The sequence below is a fragment of the Salmo salar genome, chromosome 27, assembly GCF_965601325.2.
Source record: "Salmo salar chromosome 27, fSalSal1, whole genome shotgun sequence".
Classification (NCBI taxonomy): Eukaryota; Metazoa; Chordata; class Actinopteri; order Salmoniformes; family Salmonidae; genus Salmo; species Salmo salar.
In genome coordinates, this window is record NC_138317.1 from 7,943,434 (window position 1) to 7,967,708 (window position 24,275).

Genomic DNA, 24,275 nt, shown 5'->3' on the forward strand with positions numbered 1-24,275 from the left:
TCTCACTCCTCCCCCTTTCTGCCGCATGGCCCACGGTAAGTGCGTTTTAGTATTGACACCAGCGCGCTGCTCCACGGCGCTGCTTTCACCACCGGCATTTGTGTGTGTGTGTGTGTGTGTGTGTGTGTGTGGAGCAGATTTGTTCTCAGTCATTTCCATTCATCCAGGACCCAGAGGGAGTACGGAGGCTGGAGCGTGATAACCAGGAGAGATTGTCTACATGCTATAGTATTGTATAACCACAGTACCACTGATACATCATCTATCTTCAGGATCTGTGTATTCACTCTTTATTCAGCACTGAAGAAAGGTATTCAGTCCCTGTCTGCTGTATTAGGCTACACATAATACAATACAGTGTGTAAAGATAATGTGGTATATGTAAAAAAAATATGCGGTGGGGTATGCTCAGTAATGTACACTACAGTATACAGGTTAATAGATTTATTAAGATATTTATAATATTTCATTGATATCCATGATTAGGCAACCTATATATAGATGGTTGGGGGGGGGGCTGAAGACTTGGTCTGCATGCCTGTTTGATACAAAAAACACCAGAAAGTTTAAAAAAAACATGGTGTCAAACTGGCCAAAAATCATACATTCGTTTTTCTCAATCGATTTCAAGCATTTTTTGGAACAATGTTGTCGATTTTCAAAACAGAGTTCACAAGACACAGAACTCTGTGGACTTTTGGAAAACAGTAAAATGCCTTCTCAAAACGTAAACACTTTCATCAAAATGATATTGTAGCCTACCATCAACATTGCTAATAGATTCATCAAAAGAACACTACTGCCTACAGAAAGATTAACGCTACCATACTTATCTTTTACAGTCACAAAATCATGATGATCAAAATTAGAAGTACAACTATCCAAAGGTGCAGAATTATGGGCAATTACTGTCCTTTTATGCATATTTCACCAAACAATTTCATACTCATCAAATTTTCCTGATAAAAAAGCCTATTGTGTGCACACGATTCATTCATCAGTATCATCCCAATCCAATTCCATGTACCCAATACAAAGGCTGGTTTGTTCATTGTTTTGCAGACTTTCCATTGGGTTCAGGTGAATACAATGGAGGAACACAACTGATATGAATAGGCCTCAATCCACACACACCAAAGCAAAGCTCTACCGTGGAAGGTCACATGATTACTTCATTATGTGCATCTCTGAATGTCTGCAATATTGTCCAAAATAATGTCATAACAACTAGACAGTCCCAACAGTCATCTAGATCTTTCCATATATTTTAGGGCTACATGGTATGACACTGGGCCATCAGCGTCGCGTCACATAGAGCGTTGTTTTGAGAGCGAAGAGGAGCAGAGGGGAAGAGCGGCTTTATTATATTTCCCCCAAATGTACAGTTCCGTATTCATCAATTATGCCTAAGTACAATATCATGTGTCCAGTTTTTCAGAAGTACTGATTAACTTGTTCCTAGTAGTTGTATTAAATGATTCTCTGTTCTCTTATTACGGAAGTTGCTTTTGTTTACATTGTGAACCTAGCTAGTCAATGTAGCTAGCTAGTCGTAGCTTCTTAACTTAATACATCTTAGTAAAATAACCAGTGGTGTATAGTCAAAGCCATATGCAACCAAAATCAACTTTATTTCTCATGATTTCAATTCACAAGATAGAATGAACTCGCGCATCAGCCACCAACAATTTAACCATGGCGATGCTTGGACGCTGCCATTGGACGTGATGCAGCTTTCATCGATTTCAAAGGAAGCCTTTTCTCAACAGCTGATGGCAACGCCAGACGGCTATAGTGTAAGCAGGGCCGTAATTGTGTTATATTATGTGAACAGAAAACATAACAGTACATTTTGTATTCACTGATGACATTTGTATTAAACGTCTTGCAAATGGTGGTCTAAGATATGCAAGTCAGGTATTAAGGCATGAAAATGACCAGAAGTTCTGTAAATGTATTTGAGCGTTTCATCATTGCGGTTTTCTGCTATAGATGTTCCAACACAGACACAAAAACTGCTTGTACGCGATTGAGAAAAACTGTAAAGGGATAGGTTGTAGTCTTTGCCCTAAACTAGTTAGAGGTAGTTTCACGAGCCAATACTAACTTCCTTTATACTGGACTCGGAAACATAATCCCAAACTATCCCTTTAACAGTTGTATTAGTTTAAGTGTGCTAATGTGTATGTGTCCTATGCGTGTTTGTGCGTGCATAATATAGGCATATGTATGTATATACACCTGTGAATGTAATGTCTGACTGTGTAGTCACATAATTCCTTGTAAGTCTGCTTCCATTTGCATGTATGTGTGGGTGATGTACTAAGGTTTGTCTTGTGCAATAAGAAAGTGAGGCTCAGTATAAGGTTTCTCTTGAGCAACAGTGCTAATGAATAAATTCCAAAAGCGTAAAAAATGTATCAGGGGATTGTGGAAAGAGCCAGTTCAGGCAAGTCCTCGGGCACCTTGGCAGAGCTGGCATGGTCATGTGCATTAGGCACCAAACGGGAGAAAATGGGTTCAAACATGGAGGGACTACCTGGACTTGTCCAATAAGAAACGCTCGGTCTTGTTTTCCGTTGCAAAACATTTGGTTCCGGTGTGCCCTAATGAACAAGACCCAGGTTCGAAATGCCCTGAAAGTCACATGGTGAGCTACAATATACAAAGTCATCATACTTCCTTTACTAAATAATTACGTTACAGCCAAGTTATAGTTGTCAGGAAGGAGCTGCCCATGTTACAGTTCCAGGAGGTTTTTTCTTTATCCAAACACTGCCTTGGGTTAATACTGTAGACTGCTTCTCCCAGTTCGGCTATCGACATCCAGATGATGTGAAAAGAAGGTGCCAAGTCTCCCAACTGGAAGCAGGCAGGGCAGGCAGCCCCCACTGGCCAAGAGAGACACTGACACCAGATCTCCACCGAAGCATGAAATAGCCACTTGTGTTTAGCTAAGAACGACTTCATCCCATGTGACTGTAAGTATCAGCATTCCTTACCTCTCCAATGTCAGGGATGGGCTATTCCAGGCCTGTAGGTCTACACAGTCCTGAAGGTTTAATCAATACTATTAAATTTGCTACTAATGGGCCAACCACCAACTACACAGCATAAGCCAAGCTCCAATCCAAACAATGGACACTCGTAACACAAGACCCAATGTTGCAATTAAATTCAGCTAAACCAATGGCTCTCCAGGGCTGGAATTCCCCTACTTTCATTTCTTGACAGCCATTTTTTTTTTTTGGGGGGGGGGATCCCCATTTATTCCCATTCACAGGGAGGAAGTTGTTGTGATGGTGACAATAGGTCATGCTACAGTGGTAGTGATACATGGGTAATAGGAAATAGTTCATTACTGGCTACAGGGTTTGAAAACACACACATATAGGGGACGATGGCCCAAGCAATGACGGGATAGTTGGCATGACAGCTCCATGTGCTTCTAAGTACAGTAAAAAGCCTTTATATTAACAGTGAATGGCCATTTCACATTAACAGTTACAGCAAAGAGTTAGTTTGTCATAAAACAATGAGGGAGATAAATGCCATGTCTCTGATAGACATTGGATGGTTCGTTTTTTTTGCACATGGTACATTTTCCTTTCTACACTATTTTCAATATAGCTGATATTTAAAATGGAGAGGGGGGAGTCTTCAGTGATCTTTTTCTTCTTTATGTTCTCTTCATCAGTAGAGAAGCACTTGCCTGGTTCTCTCTCAACCACATCTCTCAACCCAGCAATTGTCCCATGTAGGTTATCAGTCATTTATTTTTCCCTGGTTCTCTCTCCATGCCACACCTGGATGTATTCACAGTGAAGTTCTCTCACATGGATGGGTTTGCTGACTGCGCTGAGAGAGCGACCCACAAAGTGAAGGAGGGAGAGAGTGGTGCAGGGCAGAGGACACACAGATAGGACAACAGAGACAATATTTTCACCAGGCAAGCCCAGACACTGACAATGCACAGAATTAATGCAGACAACAGTCAGAAAAAGAGGGAGAGAGAGTGAAGGAGAAAGGGAACATATAGAAGTGCAAAATGTGTCACCCTCTCGCTGCACCGATATAGTCAGTGAGGACAGAGCGCGAGAGATACCGAGAGAAAGAAGACAGAGGGTAAGAGCGAAAGGCTGGTGTACCCAATATGTCTTTTAAGTCACCATTAGAAGTCAATAGAATGTTACACACCGGCTCAGTGGCGTATCTTGGGGGTTGTATTCACATAGGACGGACATGGAGGAATTAACATAGAAGTTTTTTTTTCAAGTTAATGCCATATTTGACATGTGTGTTTTATCGTTGTTCTCCACAGTCTTTGTAGTTGGATCGTCGGTTGAGGGTTGATAAGTTCTCCAGCTCTTAATGCTTGCTCTCAGAATGTCCTGGGCTAGTGGCGCTTCAGAAGGGGTAGGAGAGTTGGAATGGCATAGGGACAAATGTAGTGGAAATGCTTGGTTAACGGCAAGAAAGTGATAGAATGTCTGTGATAAGTCACTGGACAAGCCAATGAATTTACTTGTGTGAAGGTTTGAGGTTTTGGGACTAAGCATGGGGTTAAGATTGGAGTTAGAATTAAGGTTGGCGTCAGGACAGCTCTGATTGGTGGTGGGAGGGGGTCAGATGTAGGAGGTCCGAGGGAGACTGGGTCCTTTTGGCAGCTGGTGTCCTGGAACGCCCGGGCTACGGAGAACACTCCAGAGAGGCTGCAGAGAGAGAGAGAGAGAGAGAGAGAGAGAGAGATGGATAAACAGAGAGAATGATGATTAGGAATAAACATTTTAAAAAAGGAGCAAAAAGAAGGGGGATCAAAATGAACAGAGTTAAATGATGTACATGAGGAGGGAAGTGGAGATCAAACAGAAGAAGGAGTGTGATAACAAGCACGGGGCACAGGGAGGCATAAAAATGGATCAGGGGAAAGGGAATTAACAAAAGAGGAGAGAGAAGGAGATGAGCGACACAGAGGATAAAAGAGAGAGAGAGAAGAATAAAAAGAGTGGAGACATAATTATAAAAAGGGCAGAAGCAGCAGGTAATCAATACTGTGGCGCAGCATTGCACTCCAAGGAACACAAAGAGGTGGAGAGCTGTCTGTGTCTATATGTGTGTGTGTGAGAGAGAAAAAGCACACACACACAAGAATGAGTCAGGCGGATCAGGGGAGACAATTGACATTTAAAGCTCGGCGACGACAGTGACACGGCACGGGTGACACATGCCAAGTCTCTTTGATGAGTCTGAACTCGTCTCTGAAAGAGTGTCACACTGTGAATACACAATTTTCAGATTGAAATGAAAGCAAGCGCCGACACTGTATTTACCATATAGGCTTTGTGGCTGTGTATCAAACAACATACTCAACATAAAGTTGGGGGCGTTAATGTAAATAGTCCAGGTAAACATTTGATTAGTTTAGCTGTTCAGCTGTCTTATGGCTTGGGGGGGGGGGGGGGGGGGGGGGGGTGTAGAAGCTGTTAAGGAGCCTTTTGGTCCTAGACTTGGCGCTCCGGTAATGCGTCCATCCATATGAAAATCACCATTGACAAACACATCAGTCCAAGTCTTCAGTAACTGTCTGTATACAAGCATGTGTCAGACCACACACACAGATACAAAGGGAGGTAGAGAGCTGTGTGTGTGTGTGTGTGTGAGGAAGAGAGAGACTACCATGGTAGCGATAGTCTGAAATTCATTACCGTCTGACAGCCTGCCATAGAGTCTCTCCTAATACACACCACACTTTATAGTGCAGAAATAGTCAAGGTTGCCCCCCTTTCTCCGTCATGCATATACCACACACACACACACACACACACACACACACACACACACACACACACACACACACACGCACAAGTCAAGGTTTTTTTCATACATGCACAACCACATATATACACGCACAAACACAGAGATTGTTAAACAGCCATCACTAGCACATACGAGGCTGCTGTCTATATACATAGACTGGACACTTTAATAAATGGAACACTAGCCACTTTAATAATGTTTACATATCTTGCATTACTCATCTCATATGTATATACTGTATTCTATACTATTCTACTGTATCTTAGTCTATGCCGCTCTGACATTGCTCGTCAATATATTTATATATTCTTAATTCCATTCCTTTACTTAGAAGTGTTTGTATTGGGTATATGTTGTGAACTTGTTAGATATGACTGCACTGTCGGAGCTAGAAACACAAGCATTACGCTACACCCGCAATAGCATCTGCTAAACATGTGGATGTGACCAATAAATGTGATTTTATTTGACACAGCCCCACCCCAACCCATCCCTCCACACACACATTCTTCTCTATAATACATGTACCCACATTATAAAGGTGGTAGTAGAGAATAGAGAACAGACCTCAAGGTTCAATTCAATGACAAATATTGTATTTTCAATTTATGTCAATGTCAAGAATTCTCTTTTTCTTTGCCTGGAGCAGAAATAAACAGAACGAACGCATACTGCAGACACAAACACACTGACTGAATGCTGCGACTGGTTGCCCTGTTCCTGTTGTTATATACACCATTCGTATTATAAATCTATCAGCTATTATCTTGTTCTCAACTCTTGCTTTCTTTGCCAGGTCTCACTTGAAAAAGAGCTGTCAATCTCAAAGTGACTTCCCTGGTAAAATTAAGGATGATAATCAAATAAAAAATCTATAAAATTAAAACATCCCTGATTCACAGGCAATATTAAGACCGTTTTTTTTAGAGCCCCGCACATCATTGAAAAAAATAACCTTCAAACTGCCTTAGTTATTAGCTATAATATTAAGTGGTGAATAAAAGCGAGTAAAATTCTACCGTGCCTTTTAAGAGCCGTCAGAACACCCAGTGAACTGATTGACTAAATTCTATTATTTTCTCGGATTACTACACTCTACCAACCAAAATGAAACGTGACAGGGTATGAATACAGCCATGTGAGAGTCTGTGTTGCCTAGTTTGTGTGCGCGAGTGATTTGTATTTGTGTACGAGTGTGCCAGTGCAGTGTGTGTGCGTATGTGTGAGTGTGTCGCCTATGTTTGTGAGTGAATGTGTGTATGCGGCTATGCCCGTGTGCGATTAGTGTGTGTGTGTGTGTGTGAGACACAAAAAAAGAGCAATGCACCACGCCCAGTTATTAAACTAACCAATTACATGGCCCACTCCTGCCGTTCACCGCCCAAACAAAGGCTGAATGTGTTGATTATTAATGTAGCGTTTTGCACTGTAATTTACACACACAGTAGAACCCAAAGACAGAGTCCTATATTGGTCTTCTCTCCCTCTAGTCACTCAGTCACTCTTCTCTCAGTCTCTCTCTAGCCGGTGGTGGCTCCCTTGCCACTGGGCTAAATTATTAATGTGATTCACCCAGTATTAAGATACAAGCAGCAGCCTCTGAAACAGGTACTCACAGGTCGGAATTCTCAAAAGCTCTGAATGAAGAGAGGAGGTGGGGGGGGCTTAATCTGTTTTCTCCGGCTCTCCATTTATCTATCTCTATGCATTAATAATCAGGCCTCATCTCTCATTATTTAATCAGAGCACACCTCTGAGTGTCTGCATCTACCTTTGTATCTCTCTCTCTCGCGCTCCCTCTTTGTATCTGTCGCTCTCTCTCTCTCCTCATCTCTGTTCTGCCTCTGTGGTACTCGGTGTGAGAAAGTGTACGCCTGGAGAGTCACACAGTACCTAGCTAATCGTCAAGCCAGCTTTGAAGTGCCTGATCTGGGCTATAGTCAAGCCTTTCTTGAGGGGTACTAAACGCGACGGGGGTTTGTGATTGGAGCGTTTCGAGTTCTTGGGGGTGTGGTGGTCACGAAATGTTGTCAGCTGGTGATTGTCAAGCAATATGGTAATTGACTGTAAACACATTTAGCATCTCCTGGCTTCCACACACAGCCTACAAGCCACTGACGCAGACCGTTGGAACATCTACATTTTAAAAAGTCTCATAAATCCATGTAATATAGCCTACACCTTTACAAGAAATCCATTGTTTTAGACAGGTCTAAAGAAACATGATATGAAGAAAATGTAGTCCATTTCATTTCAGAATCACATACTCTGAGTTGTCCTTATCAGTGGTGTAACGTACTTAAGTAAAAATACTTTAAAGTACTACTTAAGTTGTTTTTGGGGGTATCTGTACTTTACTATTTATATTTTGGGCAACTTTTACTTCCCTACATTCCGAAAGAAAAATAATGTACTTTTTACTTCCTACATTTTCCATGACATCCAAAAGTACATTTTCAATGCTTAACAGGACAGAAAAATTGTCCAATTCACACACTTATCAAGAGAACATCCCTGGTCATCCCTACTGCCTCTGATCTGGTGGACTTACTAGACACAAATCTTTTGTAAATTATGTCTGAGTGTTGGGGTGTGCCCCTGGCTATCCGTACATTTTAAAAACAAGAAAATGGTGCTGTCTGCTTTGCTTAATATAAGTAATTTGAAATTATTTATACTTTTACTTTGATACTTAAGTATATTTAGAACCTAATACCTTAAGACTTTTACTCAAGTAGTATTTTACTGGGTGACTTCCACTTTTACTTGAGTAACTTTCTATTAAGGTATCTATACTTTTACTCAAGTATGACAATTGGGTACTTTTTCCACTACTGGTCCTGGCCATGCCAAATAGCTGTGGGCTACACTAGTTCATTCAGCAGACAAGATTTGCTTGGAATTCTGTGGCACTTTATATTTTAAGAATTGAACAAGCGGAATAAAATAGAAAGGATATTTTCTACAAACGATTTGAGGGAGTGTGCACATGCAGCTATTCTGCGTTGAGTGGTTAACAAAGAAAATAGGTACTCCTATATGCTTAATTTAGAGTTATTAATGTAACTTTAGTTTTTCTACAAATTTTGGGCTATGTTTTGATTTTTAATACATTGTAAGGCTGCATGATGTGACTAATGATTTGAAAAAAGTCGAATGAAAGGCATAAGCTCTCCTTAGTTTTTTTTCTCAGGCTGTACACTTCATCAGTCTCTCATTCACAATTTGACAAGCACTTGCTAATGCCTCGATTTCCCGGCGGCATCCCCTTTGTGTGGCCGTAATGCACCCTAAAAGAATCCATGCCTTTTGCGGCCAGTGGCCATTGTGCTCTTGGCCCGGAGTGCTGCCTGCTCCGAAGCACCTCTCACTCACATGGCTCACGTGATCAGGTCTTTCTCCCAGGCTACAAGTGAAGACAGACACATCGGGGACGCAACTGCACGTGTCCTTATCAAATTCCGAGGTGCATATTAAAGATATTGGAAGAACTGTCCACATTTACTTTTCGTCAGCCAACAAGATGAGTGGGCCTAACGAACAGCAAACGCTCTAGCCTATGTCATTCTACTATCCCCCATAGTACAAAAGTTGACCTATTCTATTCTGTGTGAGAAATAAATATTCCATAATAGTCTGGGACAGTTGTGGGATAGATCTAAAATGAATACAACCACTATCATTCACATTTTGTTTTTAACGCAATAAGGCTAACGCAACAGATCAGAACATTTAGCTTAAAATGTTGATAAACTATTAGGCTATTTCTTCATTATAAGCGCATCAATGAGCACACGGCTATAAGCGCGAATGTCCCATTAGCAGGAAAACACCATTATCAAAAGTGACCGCGACTGCGATTATGCATGTAATGCTTTTATTATAAAGGTGCATTTTTAATGATGAAAATTATCTTCCCCAAACCTGAAACTCACGCGCTTATGCATGCCATTTAGGCTCTACACCCCTTGAAAAGCTGATTAAATGTGCTTAATTTTAAGAAGTTATTTGGCCACTTTAGTTGTGATACAAATCTTATCAAAACATATAGGCCTATGGGCTAGGCTACATGAGGTGTGCGACAAGTGGCCATTTTAGCATGTAAATCTTGATGGGGCAAAAAATAAATAAATAAATGAGAAGCTTGCCAGCAAAGCCACAACACAACACTAAACAATACATTAATTGCACTATAACGGTGACAAACGATGCCCACAAACTGTTGGGACTGCTTTATGTAGGGCCTAACACCTTACCACTGCTACACCTGGCTATCAGCGGAGCCTTGTCTGTTATCAAAACAGTTCATTCAGCCTCATTTACTGCCTTTAAAAACAACTAAGCTGATATGGCTGACTTGCCTAAATAAAATGTGTTTTCTACTGACAATTGAGATGTACAAACTATATGGCATAAGGCGACGACAAGCGCATAAGAGGCAATTCATAATTTCGATCAAGTCATTCATGAGCGAGCTAGGACGGACGTAGTCAATATAACTATTTGTTCAGCACCTTTGAAATGTACAGCCGACAGAATTCAGAACATGGGCCGTTCTTACAGTATTCTCCCTGTACACCAAGTCAGAACCGTAGGATAAATAAAGGGGGCATAATAAGCAGACAATGAAAGCTCTTACAATATTCAATGATTACATTTCTCTAAAACAGGTTATAGGCTACGTGTGCACCACCAAGTCAGAACAGTAGGCGAAATCAAGAGGGGAAAATGTTGGATGACCGTTCAAAACGTTTTTTCCCCAGAGTTCCCAGTTGTCTTGAACTCACCGAAGTCAGATTTCCCAGTTACGAGTTAAGATGAGTACAAATCATGCTTCATTGACAGCATTGCCAATGTTGAATGTTTATCATTTTAAACTTGGAAAAGAGACCATTAAACCCAGACTTGGGACCACACAGTCACTCCACTGAATATCAGGCTAGTGATTGCTTTGCAATGCTTGCAGTTAGCCACTGTCACTGATTCCTTCCAAACCACTCATCGTTGAATTTGCAATTTACAACTTCTGTAATGTTTATGTCCAATGGCCGATGAGCACCGATATGTTTTATCTATAATTTCTCAACATTATTTCTCTTCATATGACAAGGATTAAAAAGGATTTGCCAGTATATTGTCGACTTGATTCATGATAATGAATGCTAGCTAAGATTTTGAAAGTATGATGTGGACATGATCAGTCCAATCAAAGCTACTGTATATATAACGTGATTTGACGTCATTTTATCTGTGGCCAATTACCTTGAGCCTTCTTGGATGGGCACTTCCAATGTAACTTTATGGCAGCACCCAGGGGGCTTGAATTTTTGAGCTCTACCCTTAGACTTGACGGTGACATAATGTCCCCATGAGTGACAGAACACTGAGCCAGTCACGGCGCAACTAGAGAACATTACCAACCCTTACTCTCCATATTTTCCGCTGGCTGCCCCACCACCACAGAAAGCACTGAGCTAGGCTGAAACACCTGCATTTTGGAGCTGCCTTACTCAAGGAAGCAAAAATGAGACCATGTTTTTTTTGTACATTGTTTGCAAATGTAAAAAGCACCCCCAGATCATCACCATTTTCCTGTAGGATAATACTCCATGCCACACAGCCAGGTCAATCAAGGTGTGGATGGAGAACCACCAGATCAAGACCCTGTCATGGCCAGCCCAATCTCCAGACCTGAACCCCATTGAAAACCTCTGGAATGTGATCAATAGGAAGATGGATGGTCACAAGCCATCAAACAAAGCCGAGCTGCTTGAATTTTTGCGCCAGGAGTGGCAAAGTCACCCAACATCACTGTGAAAGACTGGTGGAGGGCATGCCAAGACATATGAAAGCTGTGTTTGAAAATCAGGGTTATTCCACCAAATATTGATTTCTGAACTCTTCCTAAGTTAAAACATTAGTGTTGTGTTGTCTAAAAATGAATATGAATTTATTTTCTTTGCATTATTCGAGGTCTGACAAGTTGCCCAACATGAGCTCATGGGCTCTCGTGAGGTGTTTGATTAGATTTTCAATCACATTTGCATTGATGTCAGAGTGATTAGAGGGACAATAGAGTGCTGAGTACCAGGCAGTTAGCAAGTTTGGTATACTAGTAATAACCATCAGCAGCATCAGAGCTTGGAGAAGCCTAGTTACCGTGACTAAAGTGTCACATATAATTTGACTCTTGACCGCCGGTGTGGCGATAATATGCTCACCCCAACAGCCCTAGATGTGGTCTCATTTGTGATTGGATGATAGCCATTTTTTGTGTGTGTGAGATCTGGTGTTTGACTGGCTCTTTTCCCTCTGTTTCGGGTTTTATACCATCTCAGAAGGGCTGTTGTTTTGGTGACGGACCTTATGTTTACTTGGTCTATGAGACCTTCACACTTGAAGATTGTCTAACCAGGCCTGAAATGGAATGCCCTTCGTCTGATGTGCTTTAAAGCAAGCAAATGATCAGTGAATGTATTTCTACTATCTGGTTGGTCTACAGACTCATTATTGCTGCAGCATTTGCTCACGCACACACATACACACGAAGGAGGATATTGTTTAGATACTCTATAGCTCACAGATAGGGTTTAGCAAACCTTGTTCCACAGTGTGCCTTCAAAATAGGTCATCCTGTTCTCGGGCTGTTCGTGAGTTCCCTTTTCCCCTGCCCTGATTTCACAACATAAACAAAGACTGACGTTTTTTCCCTCTACGAAACAGAAAAACCCTTGCTCATCAGCATAACCAAGTGAGGTTAAGTAAATAAGTCTTATTTATTTTATGCGGAGGGAGTCGTTCGGTCTTTGTTATGACATGTCACACAGGTTTTTGTTTGTTGCATTTCTTCCTGCAACTGCAAACCCCCACTAGTACTCAAACTGTCAATGTTTTATGCGGAGGGAGTCGTTTGGTCTTTGTTATGACATGTCACACAGGTTTTTGTTTGTCGCATTTCTTCCTGCAACTGCAAACCCCTACTAGTCCTCAAACTGTCAATGTTTGTAATTAGGATTAGGAGAAAGATTTCGTTTTGGGGAATGACTGGGGGTTTGGGGCGAGGGGAGGGGGTGTGCGTGGCGGGAAAGTGGGATATAAACATACAGGTAACTGACAAAATAATGGAAACACTTGAGGGAAACAAAGTATATTTTTTTATTGAATATTACTAACATAAACACATTTTGGCCAAGGGATCCGTGGACTAAGTTGATAGCCAGGGGTCCGCCAAAAATTACTGAATTGTGCTTGTGATTGGTTTATTCAAATAACTAATTTGACAAGTCATGTCAATCAAATCAAAAGAATGCATCTCATTCACGCAAGGTCAATGTTATCTCGCTCGTTTGAATTTCTCCGGGCCTAGCTAGCAATCATGGACAGATTAAAAAGTATATAATAATAACTTCCCCGAGCACTAGTAGTACAACAGGTGAGGATAGGGAAATGGGAGATCTGGTCAGTTGCACAACTGAATGCATTCAACCGAAATGCCTGCAGTCGTTATCTAATGAGGTGATGAAGCCAGCTAAACTAAGGCGGTCCGGTCCAGCAAAGAGCGATCCGTTCCAACAGCAGCCGAAATGAGCGAGGTGATTCTGGTGTAGTACATGGGGATGTATGAAACTTACTCCTCAGCTGGAAGTTTCCCGCTTGCGTCGCCTCATTAGCTAGCATTGAGGTGGCACGATCAGCTAAGACGCTTGAGGGTGGTCATGTGTGTTTGTGAAGCAGAGATCCCAAGTTTGCGCCAGGTATGGACCGAATCAGGAGGAAGCGGTATTCGCTAAGCAAGCAGCGTGACATTCTTTACACTGGGAACAGACGCAGCTAACAAGATGAAGACTGTGCCACTCTCCAACGACACTGTGAAAAGGAGAATATCTCCTCAGATATCCGATCACAACTTGTGGAAAGATTGCAAGCATGTAAATCATTTTCGATTCAGATGGAGTCTACTAATGTTGCAAATGCTGCACAGCTGTTAGTTTTGGTTCGCTACCCATGGGAAGGACAGATTTTGGAGGAATTCTTATTTTGGAAAAAGGTGCCGGGTCAAACAACAGGTGAGGAAATATTCAAAATGTTGGATAAATTCATGACTGAAGAAGGATTAAGCTGGGAAAAACATGTGGCTGTATGTACAAATGGTGCGGTGGCAATGACCAGTCGCAAGAGTCGGGTAGTCGCAAGAATAAAGGCTGTCAACCCCAAGATAGTGGGCGTCCACTGCATGTTACACCGGCAAGCACTTGTATCCAAAGCCATGGAACAAGACTTCTGTGCTTAATAAGGTTGTGACGGGAGTTAATTTGTGAAATCAAGGCCACTGTAGTCACGTCTGTTTGCATATCTTTGCAAAGAAATGGATGTGGAACATGACACTCGTTTCACTCCGAGGTGCGGTGGCTCTCCCGCAGAAAAGTGTTACAGCAGGTGTTTGACCTACGCACACAGATGTGGTCCCGTGTGGCTCAGTTGGTGGAGCATGGTGTTTGCATGGTGTTTGCAACGCCAGGGTTGTGGGTCCGATTCCCACGGGGGACCAGTACGGAGAAAAAAATGTATGAAATGTATGCATTCACTACTGTAAGTCGCTCTGGATTAGAGCGTCTGCTAAATGACTAAAATGTAAATGTAATGTGCAAGTTTCTGAAAGAGGACAAACCTGCATTTTTTTCCAATTTAGAATGGATTGCTAAACATGCCTACCTCACTGATTTTAACAGACTTAACTTATCCATGCGAGGGGGTTATGCCTCTCTTCTGGAGGTGCGAGACAAGATCAATGTTTTCAGGACGAAAATTTAAATTTGTCTAACAAGGCTACAGAACGGGATTACTGACATATTTTTTGACACAAACATTCCATCAGTGAACATAGTGAGACAATCATCTCGCTTCATGGAGTGAGTATATAAATTCATACTTCACAGATAAACACAAATGATTGGGACTGGGTCCGTGATCCATTTACCCTCGCCGTGACATCTAAGAGCGGCCTATGTGGAATGGCTGAAGAGGAGTTGGAGTTATCCTGTAATAGGACACTGAAGATCAAACTCCAGCAAATGTCTCGTGGATTTCTAGCCTACTGTGAAAAAAAGAGTATCCTGAACTTACCACTGAGGCCATGAAGATTTTGCGGCCCTTTCCTGCATTTTTCTCTACATTGACAGCAATGAAGAAAGTACAGGGCTTGGTTGCAGGTGGAAAATGAAATGCAAATTTGTCTGCCATCCATCCCACCAAGAATAAACATGCCCTCAACTAGAGGCAGCCACACCCATCACATTTACGTAGGACACTAACAGTTACTGATGAATAAGATGCCAATACTGATATGCGGTTTGTAGGTATGTGCATCTTTCCCTTTCAAGATGATTCGTTGCGCATCTAGATACATGTGCTCGGACACAATACAGGAACGCTACGTTTTGGTTTGAAATGATTCGGGGTGATTAGAGAATGAATCGATGAGATTCGGTTCGATACACTTACAGTTGTTGCATAAACACATTCATTTTCCATTCTAAATTAAAATTTGCTGCTGATGGAGCTCATGAGCTGGGCCTCTTTGGGATGGATTTGTCTGAGCTGACTTTTGTGTTTGTGTGTGTAAATGATGTATGTACACTACATGACCAAATGTGTGTAGACACCTGCTTGTCGAACATCTCATTCCAAAATCATGGGCATTAATATAGACTTGGTCCCCCCTTTGCTGCTATAACAGCCTCCACTCTTCTGGGAATGCTTTTCACTAGATGTTGGAACATTGCTGGGGGGACTTGCTTCCATTCAGCCATAAGAACATTAGTCAGGCCCGGCACGGATGCTGGGCGATTACGTCTGGTTCGCAGTCAGCGTTCCAATTCATCCCAAAGGTGTTCAATGGGGTTGAGAACGGCACTCTGTGCAGGCCAGTCAAGTTCTTCCACACCATTTCAGTATGTGGGTCGCTTTGTGTATGAGGGCATTGTCATGCTGAAACAGGAAAGGGCCTTCCCCAAAGTTGGAAGCACAGAATTGTAGCATTAAGATTTACCCTCACTGGAACTAAGGGGCCTAGCCCGAACCATGAAAAATAGCCCCAGACCATTATTTCTCCTCCACCAAACTTTACAGTTGGCAAAATGCATTGGGGCAGGTAGCATTCTTCTGGCTTCCGCCAAACCTAAATTTGTCCGTCTGTTGTTGCTTGACCACGAGATACTTGCGTCCAGTCTGCATGGTTAATGCAGCACATACAACAATGTTGACAATGATGTTTCCGCTTTTCTTCTTAAAATAAATCCACAAGCGTTCTATATTTACACTATGTCACGTCCTGGGCAGTATAAGGATTAATTGTTATTGTAGTTTGGTCAGGACGTGGCAGAGGGTATTTTGGTTTATGTGGTTCGGGGTGGTGTTTTTTCTAAAAGGGCATTTGATTTATGTATTCTGGGGTTTTTGGGCACTGTTCCTTGTTTATGTAATTCTATGTTTAGTCTAGGTAATCTGTTTCTATGTTGAGTTAATTGGGGTGGACTTCCAATTGAAGGCAGCTGTGTGGTGTTGCCTTTGATTGGAAGTCCTATATTAGTTGGGTGCGTTTGTCTGTGTATTTGTGGGAGATTGTTTCTTGTTTAGTGTGAGTGAGCCTAACAGGACTGTCAGTATATCGTGAGTGCGTTTTGTTATTTTGTATATTCATTTTGAGTTTATTAAATGTTCAAAATGAACTATCTCAACTCTGCTGCATATTGGTCCTCATTTTCCGACGATGATTTCGCTATATCGTCAGACGACGAAGAAATCCCTGACACACTATTAGTTTGTTTTTCTTAAATCTGCAAACTAGTTTTTCGCTAAATTGTGTTAGCTGCTATTGCTAATCGCTAGTTAGCTGGCTAGCTAACAAAAAAATGTACTAAGTCAGAGCAAATGTAGCTAGCAATACAGCCTGATACCAGTGAAGGTGTAGGTCTAAATCAGCATGTTTGTGCAACAGTATCTTGCAAATCAAAGAGGAATAGGCAAAGCATGAATATGTTGGATACACGAAGAAACATTTAATGTAGCTAAAGATGATAGGGTCCGCTAGGAAACACTGACCAACACTTTGGTTCCTACCCCTGTCATAATAACTCCTCCCTGGCATTTTCATTCGTTATCATGTCAAACAACACTATTCAAAGTGCCCACTATTATTTATATTCTGACTATTGAATTATAATTATTATTTTATTCCAACAGTTCACCAAAGTTCCCTGTAAATCATCATAGTACGATGCCATGATGCCTCTATTCTCAAATGTCTTTACTACATGTTATGGTACTCAGCAGGGGACCCTACTTAACTCACTACCAGCACTATGTTCTCTTTAGCATGCAGAAAGATTAATCTTTGCTACATAACTTCTCCTCTAGGGCTTTCACTTAGTGACGCAACAGAAAAAAAACAAAGAAGGTGTGAGTACAGAAATGTTGAAAGTACTGTAAATGTGCCATGAGCATTACTGTAGGCGGTCCAGAGATGTTTAATGATGGTGGTGATGGCATCACGATCCTCCACTTTCAGGGAGGTTACAGTGTTATTGAGTTCATCTCAAGACTATCACATGGTTATTGTAGGTCCAGCATGGTTGAATGCAAAGATATGTTGTAGCTCCAAAATTGGTTCCAGGTAAGGTAGCCTATTGGTTGTAGCTAGTAGTGTATTCACCATATCTCTAGCATGGGTTCCAGCTATAATAACAGTTGTAACTCAAGCATTAGCTGTATTAGCATTAGCTGTATTAGCATTAGCTGACTGCTAAACAAGGCTGCTAAATAGTTACCCGGACTACCTAAATAGTATTGTTATCGAGCAGTTTGTAGAGATTTTTGGGTTTGGGTTACCGAGATTAGCTGTACGCTAGCTCTGGTAAAGCTTGTTGATACAGCATCGCAGACAGTGGAGTTTGCTGAATAATTAATTTTACTTTTGGGCTCAGGTATTCTACTGCAGTTTTGGCACCACTCTTGGTTCCTTCTGCTAGTTAGGGAAGCAGAGCGAGAGGGAGGAGAGGGTCGGGGGCTGCAGCCTTGCCCAGTCCCAGCACAGCTTTCACCTGACACTGATAAATACCTGAGGAATGGGACACACTCGAGAGCGCCACTACGGCGTCATTAACCTTGTAAAACCGAACCCCGAGCCCATGATTAACGGCGGCCCATTATGTGCTATTAAACACCATCACGGGAGCGTCCCGTTGCCCATACCAAAACACACAACTAAAGCTGCCAAAGACGTAGGGGCATACTTCGTGTAGCTAACTTTTCTAAGTGTGGCTATATAACAACTCCCATAGGAGGAAAGCTGTTACATAAAGCCACAGGCCTCTAGTTCTTGCTGGAGGGCCAATATGCTTATGATATGATTGTATGGTAGTATATGGACCAAAATGCTCTATACTCCTGCTCTGTGTCACGTTTGCATTGTCTCTTACATGTTTCTCCTCCCCGTTTATTTCAAAGGCTGTTATTGTTTATTAAAATAGAATAGAACGCCACGGAGTCCCCATAGAGTCTGGGCGATAAGCAAAATACCCCAACACAGGAAAAAAAAACATGTTTTTTTTTTTTACATATGAAAAGAAGGGTAAAGAAGAAAGAGGCGGAGAGAATGAAGCGGGGAATGAAACAGAAAGCGAGAAAAGAGAAGGTGGCATGCAGGATGGGAGTCGAGAGAAAAGGAAGGCAGAGAGAGCGAGAGACGGGGGGGGGGGGAGAGAGCGGGAAGGAGCGAGAGAGAGGGGAGAAAGATGAAGAGTGCTATTCCCTGATGTGACTCTCGGTAAGGCTATTCGCAGCTACTGCTCGGAGGATTAGTGCATTTACACTTCGGCTTAAAAATAGTCCCCGTGATAATTTATTGAGCTGGAGCGCGCCGTCCCGCATTGTGCTCCTAGAGTTCTTGCACTGACAATGCACTGTTCCAGGCATGAGACCTTTTGCTCACTCCCTACAGAACCTCAATGTCATTTACAGTGGCAAGAAAAAGTATGTGGACCCTTGGAATTACCTGGACTTCTGCATAGATTGGACATAACATTTGATCTGATCTTCATCTAAGTCACAACAATAGACATACAGTCTGCTTAAACGAATAACACAAACAATTATACGTTTTCATGTCTTTATTGAACACCGTGTAAACATTCACAGTGCAGGGTGGGAAAAGTATGTGAACCTTTGGATTTAATAATTGGTTGACAGCAATAACCTCAACCAAATGTTTTTTCCAGGAGGAATTTTGGACCATTCCTCTTTACAAAACTGTTTCAGTTCAGCAATATTCTTGGGATGTCTGGTGTGAACCGCTCTCTTGAGGTCATGCCACAGCCTCTCAATCGGGTTGAGGTCTCTGACTGGGCCACTCCAGAAGGTGTATTTTCTTCTCTTGAAGCCATTCTGTTGTTAATTTACTTGTGTGTTTTGGGTCGTTGTCTTGTTGCACCACCCAACTTCTATTGACAGACAGATAGCCTTACATACTCCTGCAAAATATGTCATGATAAACTTGAGAATTCATTTTTCCGTTGATAGCAAGCTGTCCAGGCCCTGAGGCAGCAAAGCAGCTCCAAACCATGATGCTCCCTTCACCATACTTTATAGTTGGGATGAGGTTTTATGTTAGTGTGCTGTGCCTTTTTTTTCTCCACACATAGTGTTGCGTGTTCCTTCCTTCCAAACAACTCAACTTTAGTTTAATCTGTCCACAGAATATTTTGGAACATCCAGATGCTATTTTGCGAACTTCAGATATGCAGCAATGTTTTTTTATGTCTTACTGTGGACTGATGAACATCAAGGCTTTTAGATATACTTTTGTAACCCTTTCCAGTTAAATTCAAGTCAACAATTCTTAATCTTAGGTCTTCTGAGATCTCTTTTTTTCGAGGCATGGTTCACATCAGGCAATGCTTCTTGTGAATAGCAAACTCAAATTTTGTGAGTGTTGTTTATATGGCAGGGCAGCTCTAACCAACATCTCCAATCTCATCTCAATTGTACTCCAGGTTAGCTGAATCCTGACTCCAATTAGCTTTTGGAGAAGTCATTAGCCTAGGGGTTCACATACTTTTCCCAAGCTACACTGTGAATGTTTAAATTATGTATTCAATGTAGGCGAGAAAAATACAATAATTTGTGTGTTTTTAGTGAAAAAACTTATTTGGGATTGATGTCCCTTCCACGGGACGGTTGAGCTAACATAGGCTAATGCAATTAGCATGAGGTTGTAAGTAACAAGAACAGGACATAGACATATCTGATATTGGCAGAAAGCTTAAATTCTTGTTAATCTAACTGCACTGTCCAATTTACAGTAGCTATTACAGTGAAATAATGCCATGCTATTGTTTGATGACAGTGCACAGTTTTGAACATGAAAAGTTATTAATAAACAAATTAGGCATATTTGGGCAGTCTTGATACATAATTTTGAACAGAAATACAATGGTTAATTTGATCAGTCTAAAACTTTGCACATACACTGCTGCATTCTAGTGGCCAAAATCTAAATTGCAGCATGGCTGGAATAATACATTATGGCCTATCTCTTGCATTTCAAAGATGATGGTACAAAAAAATACCAAAAAACGGTTGTTTTCTTTCTTTGTATTATCTTTTAGCAGATCTATTGTGTTATAGTCCTACATTCCTTTCACATTTCCACACACGTCAAAGTGTTTCCTTTCAAATGGTACCAAGAATATGCATATCCTTGCTTCAGGGCCTGAGTTACAGGCAGTTAGATTTGGGTATGTCATTTTAGGCAAAAATTGAAAAAAAGGGGTGGATCCTTAAGAGGTTTTTAAGCAGACTGTGTTTGTCTGTTGTTGTGATTTAGACCAATTTATGCAGAAATCCAGATAATTCCAAAGGTTTTTTTCTTCTTGCCATTGTACTTCAGTTCGATCCAAGGAATGACAGAACAATGCAACGTGGTTAAATCAATCATGTCGTCGTGTGCTACATCAATTAGGTTTACCATGCACTGTAGCTTCAAATGCTACATTCATTGTCTTTTAAATCCAGGATATAGCTTTCACATTAAAAACCAGTGCTTTCTTTCCATTCACTGTCCTTGAGAAATGTCCATCAGACCGCCACGTATTCTTGGAGCATAGTCTTGAAAAGACCCCTTGAATCCTTTAGCTTCCTCACCCAAACAAGGGCTCCTCGATGTCAACACAGAAGTCATTGGCAATTCAATTCAAAGTCAATATGATATGAGAGTCCTTCAAAACTCTACAGTATAAGACATGATCTTATATCGTCCAATTTTAGAAAGGGGAAAGTGTATCAATAGCTAAGGTTAAGGGGATCATCAGTCAGTCAGTCAGTCTTTCACAGCTGAAGCGAATTTCATTTTCTATAGAAATATGATGACTCGACAGAATGGACAGAAGTGATGGAGATCATTGAGGAAGACAAGGAAGTGAGTCCAGGAAGGAATCACAATGTTTGGGCCTCAGCAATTTTATCTCCAAAACAACCTTGAGCTGCGCGGTGTTTGTGTGAATAATGATGACCTCACACACTGCGGGGTTGAAAACTCCTCATATCCGTGTGTTACTGTGGTAACGGGACCTTATTTCTCCCCTATTCTGCCAACTCAATGGCAGAATGTACTCAATGTTGTCTCTCGCTCGAGTGCAAAATTGGTTTCAACAAGGTCAAATGTCGCGGGAGAGAGAGAAAGAGTGAGGAAGGCAGCTGTGCAAGACAAGGCGGTAGTCTTGGCTCATGGGTTGTGTGAGGTATTGTGGAATGTTATTTTCTCTTTACACAGGTAATAACCTTTGTTTATATAGTTAGCTAGAATAAAAAAAAATTAAAAAAAAAAAAAATAAATATATATATATATATATAGCCATATCGCTTAGCGACAGCAGTAGTTTATTTACTTTAAATCTAACCAGGATAATGCATTCATTATCCACCATGATTTCACTATCATTTATAATATCATTAACTACTTTCTTTAAATTGGATATCTGTAGAAGTGGCAAAATCCAGTGGAATGCTTGCGCCGCCAGGCAAATCCTCAAAATATAGATTTTTCTATACATTTACTCTATATGAAACAAGTGACTTAACCCTCCCAAGTCTGGGCGGTAATTTGAGTGGTCAGGGAAGAACAGCCAGTCCTCCCACGCAATCATATCAACAATCAACAAAAATCTCATTTGGAGGCCTTCAGTCCTGAAAAACCTTCTGAAGCGCTTTTATTCCGCATGAGTGGAGCAGCGTTTCACGTTTAAACTAATTCTGCTGTCTCGTAAATAAATAAGAAATCACTTCAAACAATTAGTTCTGCCGGTGTGTGTGTGTGTGTGTGTGTGTGTGTGTGTGTGTGTGTGTGTGTGTGTGTGTGTGTGTGTGTGTGTGTGTGTGTGTGTGTGTGTGTGTGTGTGTGTGTGTGTGTGTGTGTGTGTGTGAGTGTGTGTGTGTGTGAGTTGGATTGACTCATTTCAGGTTGATTACTTATAGTTATTTATTATTGTTTGTGTTAGGGATATGGGAAGACAGAAGAGAAAAGGGAGAAGTGGGCAAGCCTGGACTTCATTACCAGATTCCTGGGCAACATTTTGTCTCTAATGTTCCCTAAATGAAAACAATGCTTTCCTTACTGAAAGTAGAGACATAGTGCGGAAAACATGTGTGGTAGGTCATCATACTCACTAGGGCCAGGAGTTACTCCGGACCATGTGACCTGACCAGGAAAAAGTCTTGGACCTAATAAACAACCAGATGCCAGTTTATGATGAGTGACTTGACACAGTGAACAAACCACACTCTTGGTTAGCAACATAGCTAATGATTCGCTTACAAACTGCTGCAAGCAGTCTGCTGCAATCACATCGGTGGTATATCATTTGGCACATACAGACATAGTAAGCTATTACGGCTGTCTATGACATGCTAATTACAGTGTTAAAGAAAGGTCCCAATGATGGAAGGTTAAAATAATAAGTAATCCTTCTAACCCCCCCCCCCTAAAAGATTTAGATGCACTATTGTAAAGTGGTTGTTCCACTGGATATCATAAGGTGAATGCACCATTTTGTAAGTCGCTCTGGATAAGAGCGTCTGCTAAATGACTTAAATGTAATGTAAATGTAAAATGCAACATTACGAGGCTGCGCAGCTCTGTCACAACACACAGGTGAAATATGGAAACAGCTGTGGGAGCCAAACGCATGACCGCCGAAGACTTATGCGAGTTCGATTCACAGTGGGGGGCACCTCACCTTAACGAGATGGCACCTCACCTTAACTGCCTTAAAACTGTGACCAGTTTGATGTACACCACCCTGTTCACGAAAATGGTTAGCTCCTACAGACAGTGAGTCACGTGGCAGTGGCTTGCTATATAAAGCAGGCAGACAGGCATCGAGGCATTCAGTTACTGTTGAATGTTAAAATTGGAAAAACAAGTGACCTAAGCGACTTTGAGCGTGGTATGATAGTCAGTGCCAGACGCGCAGACTTTTCACGCAAACAAAAAACATCCACTCAGTGGTCAGCCCTGTGGGCAAAAACAGCTCATTGATGAGAAGTTGGAGAATGGCAAGAATCGTGTACGCTAACAGGCCGGCCATAAACTGGCAAATAACAGCACAGTACAACAGTGGTGCCCAGAACGGCATCCCGGTTCCTGTTGCATTAAGATGATGACAGAGTCAGGATTTGGCCTGAGCAGCATGAGTCCATGGCCCCATCCTGTCTGGTGTCAACAGTACAGGATGTTGGCAGTGGTGTGGGGAATGTTTTCCTGGCACAAGTTAGGTCCCTTGATACCAACTGAGAAACATTTCCATACCTGAAAAATTCAGGCCGTTCTGGTACTAGATGGGTGTACCTAATGAACTGGCCTCTCAAAGTATATCGACCTGTGGTAAAACGGGATATTATGTAAGTGTCAGCTATGTGTAGGTCCCGGTGGATATCGGCGGGGGCATCTGTCGGCTAACGTGGGATAAATATTCATATGTGGCGGGGAGGGGAGAGACCCCGGGGGAGTAAGTGTCACCTATCAAGGCCGTCATTGGCCATCCACCACTGCAGCATGTCCCAGCGTGCTCTCAAGTCAATGTGGCCTCTCTGCTGTAGAACTCTATGGAGCTGTTCAGTGATGTGTGGTGCTACACTGTTACAGGACAGTAGCTCTGGTATAAAATATGATATACCTGTGGGTACATAATGTTGTTGGGTCAAGCCAAGCGACACTAAGGACACAGAGGGAGGCTGATGTCAGTATGGTATCTGCAAGCAAGTGGTATAGACAGTCACATAACACGCACAGCTGGTAAATGAGACTACTGGAGGGGCAAATGGAACATGTTGACTGATACTACTACAGTACTAGTAAAAGATACTGCTATAAGTACTAAGGGATTAGATTTATATACAGTAGCACT

The 24,275-nt window shown here is 41.7% G+C and overlaps 1 protein-coding gene across 1 annotated transcript in view; it reads right to left on the reverse strand.

Moving 5' to 3' along the window:
- Positions 1-429: 429 nt before the first annotated feature.
- Positions 430-24,275, reverse strand: part of samd12 (sterile alpha motif domain containing 12) — a 124,220-nt gene continuing 100,374 nt past the window's right edge. The window contains exon 5 of the mRNA XM_014177607.3: positions 430-4,712. Within this exon, the coding sequence (XP_014033082.1) occupies positions 4,690-4,712 (23 nt within the window). The 3' untranslated portion in view covers positions 430-4,689. The remainder of the gene's footprint in view (positions 4,713-24,275) is intronic.